At 54.5% G+C, this 14,529-nt stretch overlaps 1 protein-coding gene across 3 annotated transcripts in view; it reads left to right on the plus strand.

The window, feature by feature from the left end:
• The window catches only part of WDR25 (WD repeat domain 25), a 123,869-nt gene that overhangs the window by 82,614 nt on the left and 26,726 nt on the right, over window positions 1-14,529 (plus strand). For all 3 annotated transcript variants that reach the window (XM_006925579.3, XM_006925580.3, XM_015599654.2), the window contains exon 4: window positions 2,650-2,780. In XM_006925579.3, coding sequence (XP_006925641.1) covers window positions 2,650-2,780 — 131 coding nt within the window. The remainder of the gene's footprint in view (window positions 1-2,649; window positions 2,781-14,529) is intronic.

Consider the following 14,529-nt stretch of genomic DNA (forward strand, 5'->3'; position numbering starts at 1 on the left):
CACGTCGATTCAGGATTCGGGAACGGGTGTCAAGACGAGCCTGGGTCACCTCGCCACAGAGGGCTGTTTCCCATTCCAGTTTTAAATGGCTTCTTCACGTGCTGCCTGGCAGAGAGCCTCACCTGCCTCAACTGCGGCCTGCGGGCTGGACAGTCAGGTGGTTGTGTGCTGTCTCGTCACCTTAGGGTGAAGTGCGTGACGCGGCCATGTCACATGGGTGACATGAAGTGATGTCACGGCGGCGCGATGGCCTGGGCTGACCGCGAGAATATTAGTGCGCTGCATTTCGTTGCAAATTAGTTAAGGGGCTTGTTGGGCAAAAAGTCAAGTGTTTCCGAAATTTCCTCCAATGACAGGCGACTGCCAATCATAGGTCCCTAGAAGATCCTAGAGAAACAGTCAGCACATTTCATTAAGGTAATGGTGACGCTTTAACAAGGAGCGGGAGAGTAGCTGCTTTCCAAAAAATTTGTTCTAAGGAAAGAACATTTTGAAAACAGCTGTTTTTAATTGTTCCCATCGTTCTGTACGTTTTGTTGCCAGACACGATATAAATGTGCCACCTATTAAAAGCTCTAATATCTGCACCCTTAACTTGGGAACAGTGTTTTTCTAATCTACTTTAAAATCCTTTAAATGGAAATTTCAGTGGATTTGGAATGGCGTCGTTAAAAATATGAGTGTGCCGTGATCCCCGTGATGGGCTGTGGGAGCCATTACGTGACAGTGGGGGGCGTGGGCTTTACTAGCTACACGTTCACACCTTGCAGCAGCGCGGGGGTTAGCGGGGAATGTCTCCCTTGCTGCTGGGCGGTGGGGCGGGGGGGTGGGGGGAGGACCTCTTCCATAGGGGTCTGTGTGTCTCTAGGAGGGACTTTGTGGCTTGGATGGACTTCTGTGAATAAACTCACACTGTACCTGGGCTCCTTTCAAATCACTAAATCACAAAAAGTTCCCTGTGTTTGAAAAATATGGAAGCATAGCCAATCCCGTGCTCTCATTAACAATATTACGACATTTGACTTAATTCGATTTCAAAGAGGTTTGTCGATACTCTTAGTAAATGGCAGATTAAGATATACTTTTAAATATGAGTTATTTTCTCCTTATCCTTTAAAACGCTCTGCTTTGGGTATTTGTCGTAATGTTTGTAATAAGTTGGTACAGTAGCACGGTGTATAACCAATAGCAAACACCTGTGTGCTTGGGTTTCTCATTGGTGGGCTGTGCTGTCAGACACGTTCGGAGACCACGGATCCAGGCCAACTGGGTTTATAAAGGCTCCGCTGTAACTCTCAAGGGCACCTTCTGATCGATGGTGTTCGGGTCCTTACCTGGTGAGCTAGTAGAGAGAGGGCTTCACTAAGCGCGTGCGGGGCGTCCTGACTGCAAAGCAGAGCAGCCTTCAGAAAGTGCTTTCCGGATTGAATGAGCAAGTGCGCTTCCTGGGTTCCCATAAGAGGAAATGCTGCTTCAGGTCTTGGGGTCGCATTGGCCTCCCTCTTGGCCACCAGCTTCTTGTGTCCCTGACTGCCCGCTGCCTTGGTCCAGTGGAGGAGCCTCCTGGGGCCAGAGGCAGTGAAGGGTGTCCCTCGTGAGCTGGGAGAGCCCATTGCTGCCGGCATCGCTGCGGGAAGCCCCTTTGTGCTGCTGGTTGGCGTGGTGTGCAGCAGGTGCCACGCTTGGTGTGTGAGCGGGGACTTGGCCTGGTGGCCTGGCCCTGGGACACACGCAGGGCAGCACTCAGACTCTCGGCGGTGAGAACAGCTCCTGTGGCCGGCCTGGCTCCTCCTGCAGTCTCAGTGGGTTGAACTGGATACAAGACGACGTCCAGGGCTCTGGGATGTGAGGTGGCACCGCGTACGGGTAGGAGCGTTGGCTTTGCAGCCGACAGACCAGGCTCCGGGCCCCGAGTCTGACCCACTCTGTCGCTTACCTCTAAAAGATCCCGGTGGCAGACCAGACGTCGTCCACACCGTATGCACGATGGGCGCAGCGCACAGAAGTGCCTGATAGCAGTTTCGTGACAGATACGGAGAGGACGGTCTTGCGTCCTGTAGAACCTGTGAGACCCCGGTGGTCCACACCACCCGTGCATCCTGGGGCTCGGGCCGCCGTGATGCCACACTGTTTGTCGCCCAGAGCATCGCGCCACCCCCACCTGCCAGGCTCTGCAGCACACCGTTCGTGGGTTATTCTAAGGGCGCGATTGTGAGACCGCTGATTAGAAAGAGTCACTTTGGAGCACCTGGCTTTTGACCTCCACAGTCCCCAGTGAGGAACTTACTGCATTAACTGCAGCCTTGGAGACGCCGCCTCGCCTCCCCGGGCCTGGCGGTTTCTCACTTAAACCTGGTTTGGAGTGGTCGTGGGGCTCGAGCTGATCCACGTAACGTTCACGGAGCACACAAAGGCTGGCATTCGTGGACCCAGCCATCAGGTTTAATCCTGGGGGTGGGGCCAGCTAATTGAGGGTGGGGGTGGCCTCAGAGTGGAGCCGCTGTGTTTCCGGAAAGCCTCCACTGGCCACCTGGGGCCCAGGTGGGCTGCGTTGGTCCATGCAGCCCTTCCAGGTGGCGTGTTCGTTTTCAGATATTTATTTTGCAGTCTGAGTGTTTTCTAACCCTCTCTTCTCTTTCTATGTCGTAGGGACCCAGCTCTTCAGTGGTCAAAGCAACTTTAGAGTCACGACGTTGAAATTTCACCCGAAAGACCCGAGCCTTTTTGTGTGCGGCGGCTTCAGCTCGGAAATCAAAGCCTGGGATGTGAGGTCCGGCAAGGTGAGTCCGCCTCCTCGCCCGCCTCCTCGCCCGCCTCCTCGCCCGCGTCCTCACGCACCTTTCCACAGGCGGGTCCTGGCCGTGCGAGCCCTCGATTGATTGGAGGCCAGTCGGGATCGATTGGAGGCCGGTCGGGATCGATTGGGGGCAGGTCGGGCTCGATCGGGGCCAGGTCGGCGTCTCCAGATAGCACCCTTCAGATGGAGCGATTAGCACCTAACGTTTCGTTAGTGCCAAGCATCATTTGTAGGTGTTTTGAAAAACGTTGTTGAGTTGTTAGACAATTAGAAAAGCATCCCAGGCACAGTTCTCTACAGCATGTTACTGAAAGTATTTACTGAGTGCCTACTGTATACGAGTGTTTCCAGGTGATGTAAGATGAACCGGCCTCGGGTCACGCAGGGGACCGGTGTGTGGATTCGGGTAACTGGTGCCGAGAAGTGGGGCGTGTGTGTGTGTGATGGGGGGCGGGAGGGCAGGAGGGGCCAGCACTCGGGGGGTAAGTCCTTTTAGCTTGGCCTGAGGAAGGCTGCTAGGAGGAGACCGTGCTCCTTTTGGGGCCGAGAGCCTGGTCGCCGTCCGTCCCACAGAGAAGGGGTCTTCGCTCCCAGCCTCACCACGCCCTGCTGTCCCCGTCGCCTTCATCGACTCGACAAGTGGCCACTTCATGCTAGGCCAAAGCCATCAGTCATCTCTGCCTCTGCTCTGTGTGTCCCCTCCCCCCGCCCCCCACGTCTAACCCGCCAGCGAATCCGGTCGCGCCTCTGGTGGAAGCCGCTCTTGTCTCCCGCCCGGATCCCTGCGGTGCTTTCCTACCTGGCGTCTCTTTCCCCCACGCCCCTTACAGTTTGTTCCCAGCAGCCGGAGGCCACAGTGCGCGACGTGTGTCCCTCCTCCGGTCGGAGGCCTCCAGGCTCCGATCTCGAAGCCAGTGTCCCTACAGTGACCCACAGGGCCCACGTGCGTTTCCCCCACTCCCTTCCGTCCCACCCGAACACACCGAACACACCGGCACGTTCCTGCCCCGGGGCCTTTGCGCTCGCCGCCGCCGCTGCCTGGAATGCTTCCTGTCCCCTGCAGGGTTCTGCTCCCATGCCAGCCCTCCAGGGAGGCCTTGCCCGCCCACCGCGCCAGCCTCCGCCCGCCTCCCCCCCACCCCCCGCAGCATTCATTCATCATCACCTGGCGCACTGTGGATCCCACACGTTCGTTTATTTGCCTGTCTTCCTGCACTTGAACGTAAGATCCTCCAGGCCAGGATTTTCGTCTGTCGTGTTCGTTGCTGATGTCTAGCTCCTAGAACAGTGCCTGGCATGTAGCAGACACGTAGCAAGTCTCGGTCGACCGAGCGAGTGACTGAGGGAGGCAGGCAGTCATGCTGAGCGCGCAAGCACAGGAGCTGGGAACACGGAATGTGGGCAGGGACCGGCGAGCGGCGGGGCAGGGCTGGGCGTGGGCTCCACGCGGTGGCACGGGCCCAGGCAGAGGGCCGTTGGCACCCTGTGTCTCGGTTTGGACTGGCGGAGGGGAGCCGTGCAAGGTTTACGCACGGGGGCGCCCGCGTCAGGGCCTCGTGGGCGGGCGATAATGAAGAGCCACAGCCTGAGCTGGGGCTCCGTGAGCTCGGGATGGCTCGTTTTCAAGACCTGAAAAGCACTGCCCTGGTCTGAAGGAGGCACTCAGCCACTCAGGCCCTACAGGGGAGCTCACGATAAAACTCGCCTTGAGCTTGACTTTGGAAGAAGGTGTGGAAGGTCGGAGAGTTCCCTCCTCCGCGTGGGACCCAGTGGTCCACCCCGAAGGCCACCAGCCTGCCGCCTCTGCAGCACCAGCAGGTTCTAACCGAAGGCTTCTTCTCCGGCGACCCCACCCCTGGGACAGGGACGGCCCCAAGCGGCCCTCGCTGAGCAGAGGATGGAGGGGGGTGAGACAGCGCCCCGAGGCCAGGTCGGGAAGTTGAGGTGTCCCCCCACCGGCCACCGTGGCAGAGTGCGTTCCCCGCCGGCTGTTGGAAGGGGCTGCTGGTGTTTGGAGCAGAACCTAAAAACAGAAGCATTTTTTTAAAGAGTGGGAATTTTATCCGTAGTTAACTTGCTTAAAATACTTTACAAGTGGGAGAGTTAGAGCAGAGAGAGAGATGTATTCTTTTTTTTTTAATCACACATTTTTCTTTTACAAGGAAACTCTTCTTAAAAAATATTTGGAAAAGAGAGAAAAGTTACCAGTGAAGAAGTGGACACAGTGGAATTTAAAAAACAACACTAGAGCTTATATCGGGGAGATAAGTACATGCTAACCGAAAAGGAACACTGGAAAGTGTTGTGTGAATGGCGAGCTCTTCGTCGTGAGACCTCTCGATCCCACAGCCCCTGCTGAGGGCCGTGTCCCTTAAAGGTGCACGTCCTGCTTTTGGCCTTAAAGACCAAACACGTAAGAAAGTACTCACCAAGGACGCCATCTGATTTAAGAGCGCGTTAAAAATATCGGATTTTCTCTTGGGGCAGACGCCAGCTGACGCACTCCGAACATGCCGGAGGAGAAGCGGTTAGGAGCAGATGTTGCTGTGACTGGTGTTGGCATGTTTGCGAGTCTCCCCCAAGCTGATGATGTGGGTAAAGGGATCTGTGCGGTATTTGTTTTCGCTTCTTACCAGCGATCAGACTGCCTCTCCCCCCTGCCAGGTCACAGGGCTAGTTCCCTCTGCATCAGCCGCTCAGGGGGCAGCTCTTTCCTGCTTCCGTCGTTTGCTCTGACAGGTGTTGCCTGAGTATCTCATCTGGACTCCAGGAGGGAGGAAAAGCAGAGGCTCCCCCCACCCACCCCGCCCCCCGCCCTCTGGGCTCTGTCCCAGGTGCTGACCGCTCCAGCGCTCCCTGGACAGCGAACCCCATCCAGGCGTGAGCCTCCCGAAAGCCTTGGGGGCCAGTGCCGGAAGTGGCCGATGGAAGCAGGAGGGACACAGACCTTAGCTTAAAATCAAGACAAGTGTCCCCTTTTAAACTCACCAGGAAGGCCTGTTTCGTTGCAAAAGTGGTGTGTGATTATTCAAAAAAAGGAGAAAAGAGGGAGATTAGAGAGAAGGGGTCGTGGAGCCAGCCGAAGGTGAACACTAGTCACATTTTGATATTTCTTTCCCGTGCTCTTTTCCCCTGAGTGTGTTTTTGAAAAAAAACATTGTTTGGTTTTATTGGTTTTTTTTTTTTTTTAACATAGTTTTGTACTTGCTTTTCTCAGAGCATCGTGAGGGTTTTCCTTGTTACCACTAACTCCCGTGGTTGTCGGGATACCCGTTGGCACAGCGCGCCTGGCCGACTTGCTCCTTGCCTTCTCGCCGACACTCAGAGACGTGTCTGACGCGTCAGGCACTTGATAAGTGTGGTGGAGCGAAGGCATCAGCTCTAAGCGACTTAGCTTATTTTACTTGCTTTTCTCAGAGCATCGTGAGGGTTTTCCTTGTTACCACTAACTCCCGTGGTTGTCGGGATACCCGTTGGCACAGCGCGCCTGGCCGACTTGCTCCTTGCCTTCTCGCCGACACTCAGAGACGTGTCTGACGCGTCAGGCACTTGATAAGTGTGGTGGAGCGAAGGCATCAGCTCTAAGCGACTTAGCTTATTTAGCAGTTTCCCTGGGTTGGACATTTAGGATATTCACCGCCCCCTGTCCTGCCGTTTAACATGAACAGACATGAGGATGGATCAGGGTCAACAAACTGCAGCCTGGGGCTAAATCTGGCCTGCTGCCTGTTTTTATAAATAAAGTTTTATTGGAACTCAGTCATGCTCATTCATTAGTGTATTTTCCATGGCTGCTTCTGGTCTGCAGTGGCAGAGCTGAGCAGTTGCCACAGAGACCACATGGCCTGCAGAGCCAAAAATATGTAGGACCCGGCCAGCCCCTGCTGTGGATACATCTGGCTGTGACATCTGCCACCTGTTGATGGTCAGGACTGCTTCTCTTGTTGGGGCTGAGAAGGTGGGTGCCCGTGTGCCGCCACCTGTTTTGGCATCCTCGTGGGCACCACGTGCTCGGAGAATGCCTCTTTGCACAACTGCTCCTCCGTCGGCAGTGTCTCGGGCGTTCCTCACTCGTCAGGACCTCCACACAACCGTCCGGGTCTGGTTATTATTATTCATTCCTCTGTAAGATGCATATTTGTGCATCTAGAGTTTTCCACATCGGGGGTTTATTTCCTTAAGCTTGGGTCCCAGAACTCAGCTTGTTGGGTCAAAGCAAGTCAGCGTTTGAAGGGAGGGGATAGGTTTCTCGCGAGAACAGAGTGGAGGCCTGCCGGGCACAAGCCCACCGTGGGGCCTGGCCGCAGGGGCCGGCTTCAGGAGACCCGCTGAAGAGTGGCTGCATCACAGACCTTCTGAGCCACGTCCCAGGCCTCCAGGTTTACGATCCCCTAAGCTTAGCCACGTGGTGAGTGTTGAGGTTCTGGACTTCTCTGGTCCAGCCGAATTCATTACGGCAAATGGGCCGCTCGGCTCCCTTGCCTCTTTCCCCGGCTGGTCTCTCTGCCTCATCACATCGCTCATTACTGCAGAGCGCCTGCCTCCGTTCCCGCCGGCCAGCAGGATGCGTGCCTCCCGGCCCGCCGACCCTGCTTACTCGGAGCTGGCTCGGTGCCGCTGACAGTTTTCTGACTCTTCTTCCTTGAACATGGGAGCGGACTGGAGCCCGCGGTGTCCGTGGTCTGACCTTCATGTTGCTGGGGGGGTCCATCTCTCCAGAAGCCCTTCCCGGCCTCCACTGCCCCTGGCCTGAGCTACAGGGGACCTGGGCTCACATCTTCCCTCTACCACCCACTCCCTTTGGCTAAGGCCTCTCTTAGTCATGGCTTCCCCGTTGGTGTGGTACCTGGGCTCTTGTTGGGACGTGGATTTGCTGTCAGCAGGTCTGGGGTTGGGATGGTGTCTCAGTCTGCTCGGGCTGCCATAACTAAATACTGCAGGTGGCATGGTGCAAACAGAGACACAGTTCTGGAGGCCAGAAGTCCAAGATCAAGGTGCCAGCACAGCTGGGTTCTGGTGGGGGCTCTCTGCCCTGGCTTGTAGACAGCCAACTTCTTACTGTGCCCTCACGTGGCGGGGACAGAGTGCTCTGGTCTCTTCATCCCCTTATGAGGGACCAGTCCCATCATCGGGCCTCTGCTCCTATGACCTCACCTAACCAAGTCACCATTGGGGGGTTAGGGCTTCAATATATGGATTTGGGGGGGACACAAACATCCAGCCCTGCATTTCTACCATGGTCCCAGGAGATGCAGCAGCAGATGGCCCCTGGGCCACACTGTGAGAAGCCAGGGCCCTGAGGGCCTCAGAATATAGAGGACCCGTGCTTCTGTCCTGTGAGCGCCCCTGGCCTTGGTCTTCAGCACCACCCACGACCTATCTCAGTGACAGCTCCCGACCTTCTTACGTGACTGTGCGCCCCTTCATCTGGCAGGTGTTCATTTAAACCGCCTGTGTGGGGGGCTGAGTCCTGTTGTTCCTGTGCCCCGGCATCTCCACGGGGCCCGGACCAGAGCAGGGGCTCAGGGGACAATGTAGAGTGACCTGTGGGGCCCCCTCCCCTACTCCTCGTGACGGAGCCCTGCAGGAACACCCACCCGCCCTCAGCTCAGGGGCAGTGGCCACGCTGGGATCTCTGTGAAGGGCGTGGCCTCTGGCAAATGGGATATAAAGCCTGCAGTTCAGCTGCAGCCGGTCATTCCAGTGTGGGCAGAGGCAGAGGACGTAGGAGATGTGCAGTTCGTGGCCAAGCCTGCGCCCGCATGCGTCCGTGTTTGGGAGCTGACAGAGCTGCTGGCCACACTCGTTTCCAGCCGCTCAGGGCCCGGCTCTGTGCCCAGCACGGAGCTGCAGAGTTGCAGGCGTGTGGGACCTGGGCCCAGCTCTCCAAGACCCACCAGCACCGTGGGGAGTGCTCCAGGTAGTTACTCTAAAGTTCACTTTAAGATGACTATGTAGTCTGAGCCAAGTTAGGGTAGAAAATAAAAGCAAATTTCCTCCTTATATCATGAATCAAATTTGTAGAAAAACTCCTACAGAGGCTCAAAAATCATCGTGCATTTTTAGTGAGTCACGCTTTTTGCAAGTCTGAATTATGGAGCCCCAAGCTCAGCGAACATCCCTCAGCCGAGCAGTGAGTGCTGGAAACCGGAGCAGTTCCGGAAAATCCAAGGCAGGGGGCCCCGGGCGGGGGGTGGGGGTTTCGTCCCCTGCCTCTGTCCCCTCCCTTCTGTGGGTGGCTGGCGAGCCATCTTCCCATGCACAGCTCCACTTCGCTCCCCGTAAGAGTCGCACATGCACTCAGGCCCTGCTGGGTTTCTGAAACGCCAGCCCCCACCCTCTCCGGGATGAAGTCTCAGGGTGAAATCGGCCCTGGCAGCCCAGCTCACGTTGATCTGCTGTTGGTTTGACACAGATCACGATGTCCTGCTTGTTCTACATCCTTTCTTCTTTCCTTTCCTTCCTTCCTTCGTTTTGGATCTGCACCCCAGACTCCCTACAGGTGTGTGTCCTAACCTGTGGGTGATAGTGGGGGGACGCCGGCTCCCCCCACTCCCCCGCTGCATGGATCCTCATCTTGGCCCCTTGTCACAGCTCCTCACTGTGGTTTCTCAGCAGGATGTAAACTCCCTAAGGTCAGGAATCTGCCCCATTTGCTGCTACAGCCCCAGTGCCTATCACGAGGGGGCGGGTCGGTCGCAGGAATGACTGACAGGTTCAGCCCTGATCCAGACCCATTTCTAAAGTGTCCGGCAATGGACTCACCGGCTGAAGCACCACCTGAACTGTCGTCTCGCAGTCCTGCTGCGGGCGCCGTTCCCTGAGCAGGAAGGGTGACAGCCGGTAACGCTGCCGTGGTGGCTGACCTGACCGGGATGGTGGTCCTAGCACAGGGGTCAGAAGCACCTGGGGGGCAGTAGAGAATGCTGGCCTGGCCCCCGCCCCCGTCTGGAGGCGGCCCAGGCTTTAGGGTTTTTCACGCCTCAGAGTTGTGTGCTGCAGCCTGGGGCCCTGGCCCGGGGGCCCAGGTGAGACTCCTGAGGGGCGTCGCAGGGTTCCCGCCCCTGCGGGCGAGTGCGTCCTGACATTTGCATTCCCAGGACGCTGGCTGTCTGGGGACACGGCGCCTTCGCTCCTCGGCTCTGGGCACCATCAGTTTTCATGGCATTGTAGGCAGGTTGCTTATTTGCCCTAATGAGGTTTTGATTACTTTCCATTTGTCTCTTTCATCGGCTTTATATTAAAATGCCTTTTTATTTGGACTCTTTGTACTTTCTGCAGTTCTGAGTTTTGCCTCAAAGCAAACTTTTTTATGCAGATGAGAGCAGGAGACTAGCCAGAGGCAGAGAGATGGGGGTGGGGGGGCTCCAGAGAGCCTGGTGCAGACAGGGGAGTGGCTGGCACTCTCCGTGCGACTCCGCGTGGCTCCTTGTCCTTTCTCACTGTCAAGTGGTACTAGGGCCGGCTGCTCTCAGGTCCCCGCTGCCGGTCAGTACTGACCCAGGTGGCACGTGCTGGGAGCTCGCCACCTGCTGCGCTCCGTACTAGGCTTTCTGTGCCTCGTAGCTCACCTACTGCACAGCGATCCCCCTAGTGTGCCAGACGCTGCCCTCACCCCATCCTGCTGGCAGGGTGCCCGAGGTTCAGAGAGATTCTGGCAACCAGTACACGACCGGCTTGGTGGTGGGGTAAGACCTTGACCCAGGTGGCTTGACCCCTCCGCCCTGGCAGGCCCTCACAGCATGAATGGAGCTTTAGTCTTGGGTGTGAGTAAGGCGTTTTCAAGTGAGTGCTGTGTGTTTCGTCCTCCGGGAGGCCTGCACCGGGCAGCCCTTGGGTTCAGATGTTTGCTCAGCCCTCCGTGAGCAGCCCAGTGCCTGGTGTCAGGGACCCAGCTGTCAATGGGACACTGGGGGCCCCTGCAGCCTCAGGCCTGAAGTCATAATTCCAGCGCCTCTGCGAGGCAGCCTTTCTGCCCCGCGGTGGTGCAGGCGAGGAGTCCAGTTCTGGAAGGTCCAGCTCTTGTGTGGCAGTGCATCCACGTGGGGCCTGGGCCTGAGCCAGAGTCGTCTACATGCTCCCTCTCCCTACTGCAGGAAGAGGACACATGGCGTTTATTGATGCCACAAGCGTTTTCTGAGCCACCACCAGACACCAGGCACTGTCGCAGGGCATGGGGTGACCAAACCCAGTGAGGCAGCCTTGGCCCCTCGGAGCCCATCTGTCAGAGGACTGCATAAGCCTCGCTGAGAACACACGTCTGTGATGTGTGACAGATCCGTCGACCTCACAGCTGCCTCCGCAGGTGGCTGTGGGGTCCACATGTGTCTCCTGGGCTGCCAGAGTTTGGGGCAGAGCTGGGGGGTGCTCCCTGGAATCCACTGATGCCCAGCCCAGCCCAGCCCAGCCCCGTCTTCAGCCTCACTCTGCAGGGTTTTTGGGGCTGGCAAGCAGACTCCTGTTTAAAACCGGGTATGTGAGCTGCCAGCTGGAGCTCCGTGTGACAATGGGAGACCCAGGCACTCAGTGGGCAACGTCCAGGACTTTCGCTAACACCCCATTTGGTAACGTCTGCTCTTAAAAATGCAGTAGGGTGTATCAGAAATATAAAGCAGACTCTGGACCTGTAACGATTACATGTAATCATTACACGGTGATTACATAAACACAATATGTAATGCTAATTTGAGTTCGTGATAATACTTTTTGCCACAAAAATAAGCTGTTACACTAAACACCATTCCTTAAGAGTTTTAAAAATTTAGCATTTTTGTTGAAATTGATTGACATTTTTACCTGAAAACCTATCTTAGTTTGCTGTAACTGATAACATTAAAAAATCATGGATTTAATGCCCCAGTTATTTTTATCCTAAAATACTTTAAATACTCAAATTTTGGAGATGATAGCTTTATTGTGATGTAATGCACGCACCATACAACACACTCATTTAATGTATACCATTCATTAGTTTTTAGTGTATTTGGGGCGGTTCAACCAACATCACGGTCAATTTCGAACATTTTCATCACCTGGAAGAGAAACCTTGTGCCCTTTAGAGCTCTGCTCCCCGCAGCAGCCCCTGGCAACTACCCATCTTCCTGTCTCTGTAGATTTGCCTCTTCTGGACATTTTGTCTAAATGAAATCATACAGTATGTGGTGTTTTGTGACTGGCATAACATTTTCAAGGTCCCTCCACGTCGCAACATGTGTCAGCACTTCATCCCTTTTTATACCTGAATAATATTCCATTGTATGGACGTATCGCATTTTCTCTATTCACTAGTTGGTGGACGTTTGTGTTGTTTCTATTTTTTTTGGCTCTTATGGATCATGGTGCTGTGAACATTTGCGTACAAGTTTTGTGTGGACGGATCTTTTGATCTTTCTCAGGCTCTGCCTGGGGTGAAATTGCTGAGCCATCTGGTAACTCAGAGCGGGATCTACCTGTTGAGGAACGTCCAGACTGTGGCCGCACCATTTCACCTGCCCTCCAGCCGTTTGCGAGGGTTCTAGTTTCTTCGTGACCTCACCACATTTTACCTGTCTTTTTGTTAATCCCATCGCAGGGGGCGTGAAGTGGTACGTCCATGGTTTGAAGCGGGTTTGAAGTGGTCTCCATAAGGTCCACTTAGGACCCTTCACACTGGCTAGTTCTTCACGAATGAGCTTTGGGAGTCTGTGTCCCTTACAGAATTGGTTCATTTCATCTAAGTTATCGAATATACGTGGGTATACTTGTTCATAATATACTTTTATTGTCCTTTCGATATTTTTAGGTTCTCCGACTTCATTCCTGATAATAAAATTTATGTCTTCTTTTTTTTTCCTTAGTGCGGCTAGAGATTTATCAATCTTATCGATCATTTCAATGAAACATTGCGTCTTCTCCATTGTTTTTCTGTTTTCCACTTCATTAATTTCTACTCTTATTTTTATTTTCTTCTGCTTACTTTGAGTTTAATTCATGTTTTTTTTTTTAAGTTCTTAAGGTGGCGAGTTAGGTCACCGATTTGAAATCTCTTTACTGTGAGCATGTTAATTCAATGCACTTTACTCTAAGCTCTCATCCCACAAATTCGATATACTATATTTAAATTTTCATTCAATTCAGAAATATTTTCTAATTTTATTTTTACTTCTTCTTTGATCCATGGATTATTTTAGAAGTATATTGTTTAGTTTCTAAATATGTAGGAATTTTCCAGATATCTCTGTGTTATTTCTAGTTTAATTCTGTTATGAGGAGAAAACCATATGATTTCAATCGTTTAAAATTTATTAGGGTTACTTTTATGGCCCAGAGTATGGTCCATGTTGTTGAATGTTCCACATGCTCTTGGGAAGACTGTATATTTTGCTGTCATTGGCTGGAGTGTTCCGTAAGATGGCAGTTTGGCCCGGTTAGTTGGTCATGTTGTCCAGTTTGTTCTTCTGTATCCTTGCTCATTTTCGTCCACCTCTTCTTTCGATTATCGACAAGGGAGTGTCGACGTCTCTGACTGTAATTGCAGATTTGTGAATTTCTCTGTTCGGTTCTATCATTTTTTTGCTTTATGTATTTTGAAGCTTCCACCACAGCTCCACGAGGGGGTGGGGGGTGGGGTAGCCGCTCTCCAGTCAACGCTGTTAGAGAAAATAAGAAAAAAACAGAAAAAGGAAAGAAAATAGCGGTGCACCTCTCTGCCAGTCGCCTCTCCGAGTTCTGACCTCTCCCCAGTCGGTCCACTTCTGTCTGCTTTCGGCATTCTCGGGAACTGCTTTCTGTTTGGTCCAGTTTTAGTTGCAGTCGGGGGAGAGAGGCTGGAGTGGGCTCAGGCAGACTTTGAGCATATTTTTTTTCTTGGCTTTGAATGTCCCCTCTTCTCCTGGCCAGATGCCCCCTGTCCTCCACTGATGTCTCCTCTCTGGGAGCTTCTTTCCGAGTCCCACTGGGTGGGGTGTCTGTCCCCTTTTCTCCCTCGGTCTTGGTTTTAGCTGCCTGGCACATGTCATCCCCGCGCCCCCCCCCCCATGAGCACTCTGTGGCGGCTGGGGACATGATGGTCTGGTCCAACCTGGCACTCCCAGACCTGGTGCGAGTTGTCGGTGCCGCTTAAACGATCGTGCCAGCCGCCGTGGACTTGCAGCGTAGCTCCGCAGAGGTTTCCTGGCTCTGGGGACGTGTCTGGATTCGTGCCCCAGCAAATGGATCCCCAGTTATCGGTGGCGCTGGCGGCTGTGCCGATCGAAGCACGTGGCTGGTTTGTGTCCCGAACTACCTGAGAGAAGGCTGCCTGGCGTGGCAGCGGGTCCGGAACGCACGCGAGGAAGGCGAGGGATGTCCCCGCAGTCCGGCCGTGCCCCTCGTGACGCCGTAGTCAGGACAGGAGGGGCGGACGTCGCTCCTCGCCCTCCGCGAGCTCTTCTCACACAGAGCAGGTTTCTCAGATTTTAATTATCGTAAACATTTTTGAGGCCTGGTTACCTGGCTCGCCCCGTTCCCTTATCCATTGGACATTCGCCACGCACCTGCCACGCGTAGGGCCTCTTCCGAGTTCGCAGGATAAAGAAACTACAGGAAGCACCTGTTTCTGACCGAGCCAGAGGCCGGTGGCAGAGTTAGGATCGCGCCCCTTCAGCACCGCAGTGCCCAGTGCTTGCTTCTCTGGGCCAGCGCGTGAGGCCGTGCAGGGTGTCCACCGCGCACAGGCACTTGGCCGAGGGGAGGCTGGGCGCTGAAATCGAGCC

This window comes from Pteropus alecto, unplaced genomic scaffold (genome assembly GCF_000325575.1).
Source record: "Pteropus alecto unplaced genomic scaffold, ASM32557v1 scaffold8, whole genome shotgun sequence".
Classification (NCBI taxonomy): domain Eukaryota; kingdom Metazoa; phylum Chordata; class Mammalia; order Chiroptera; family Pteropodidae; genus Pteropus; species Pteropus alecto.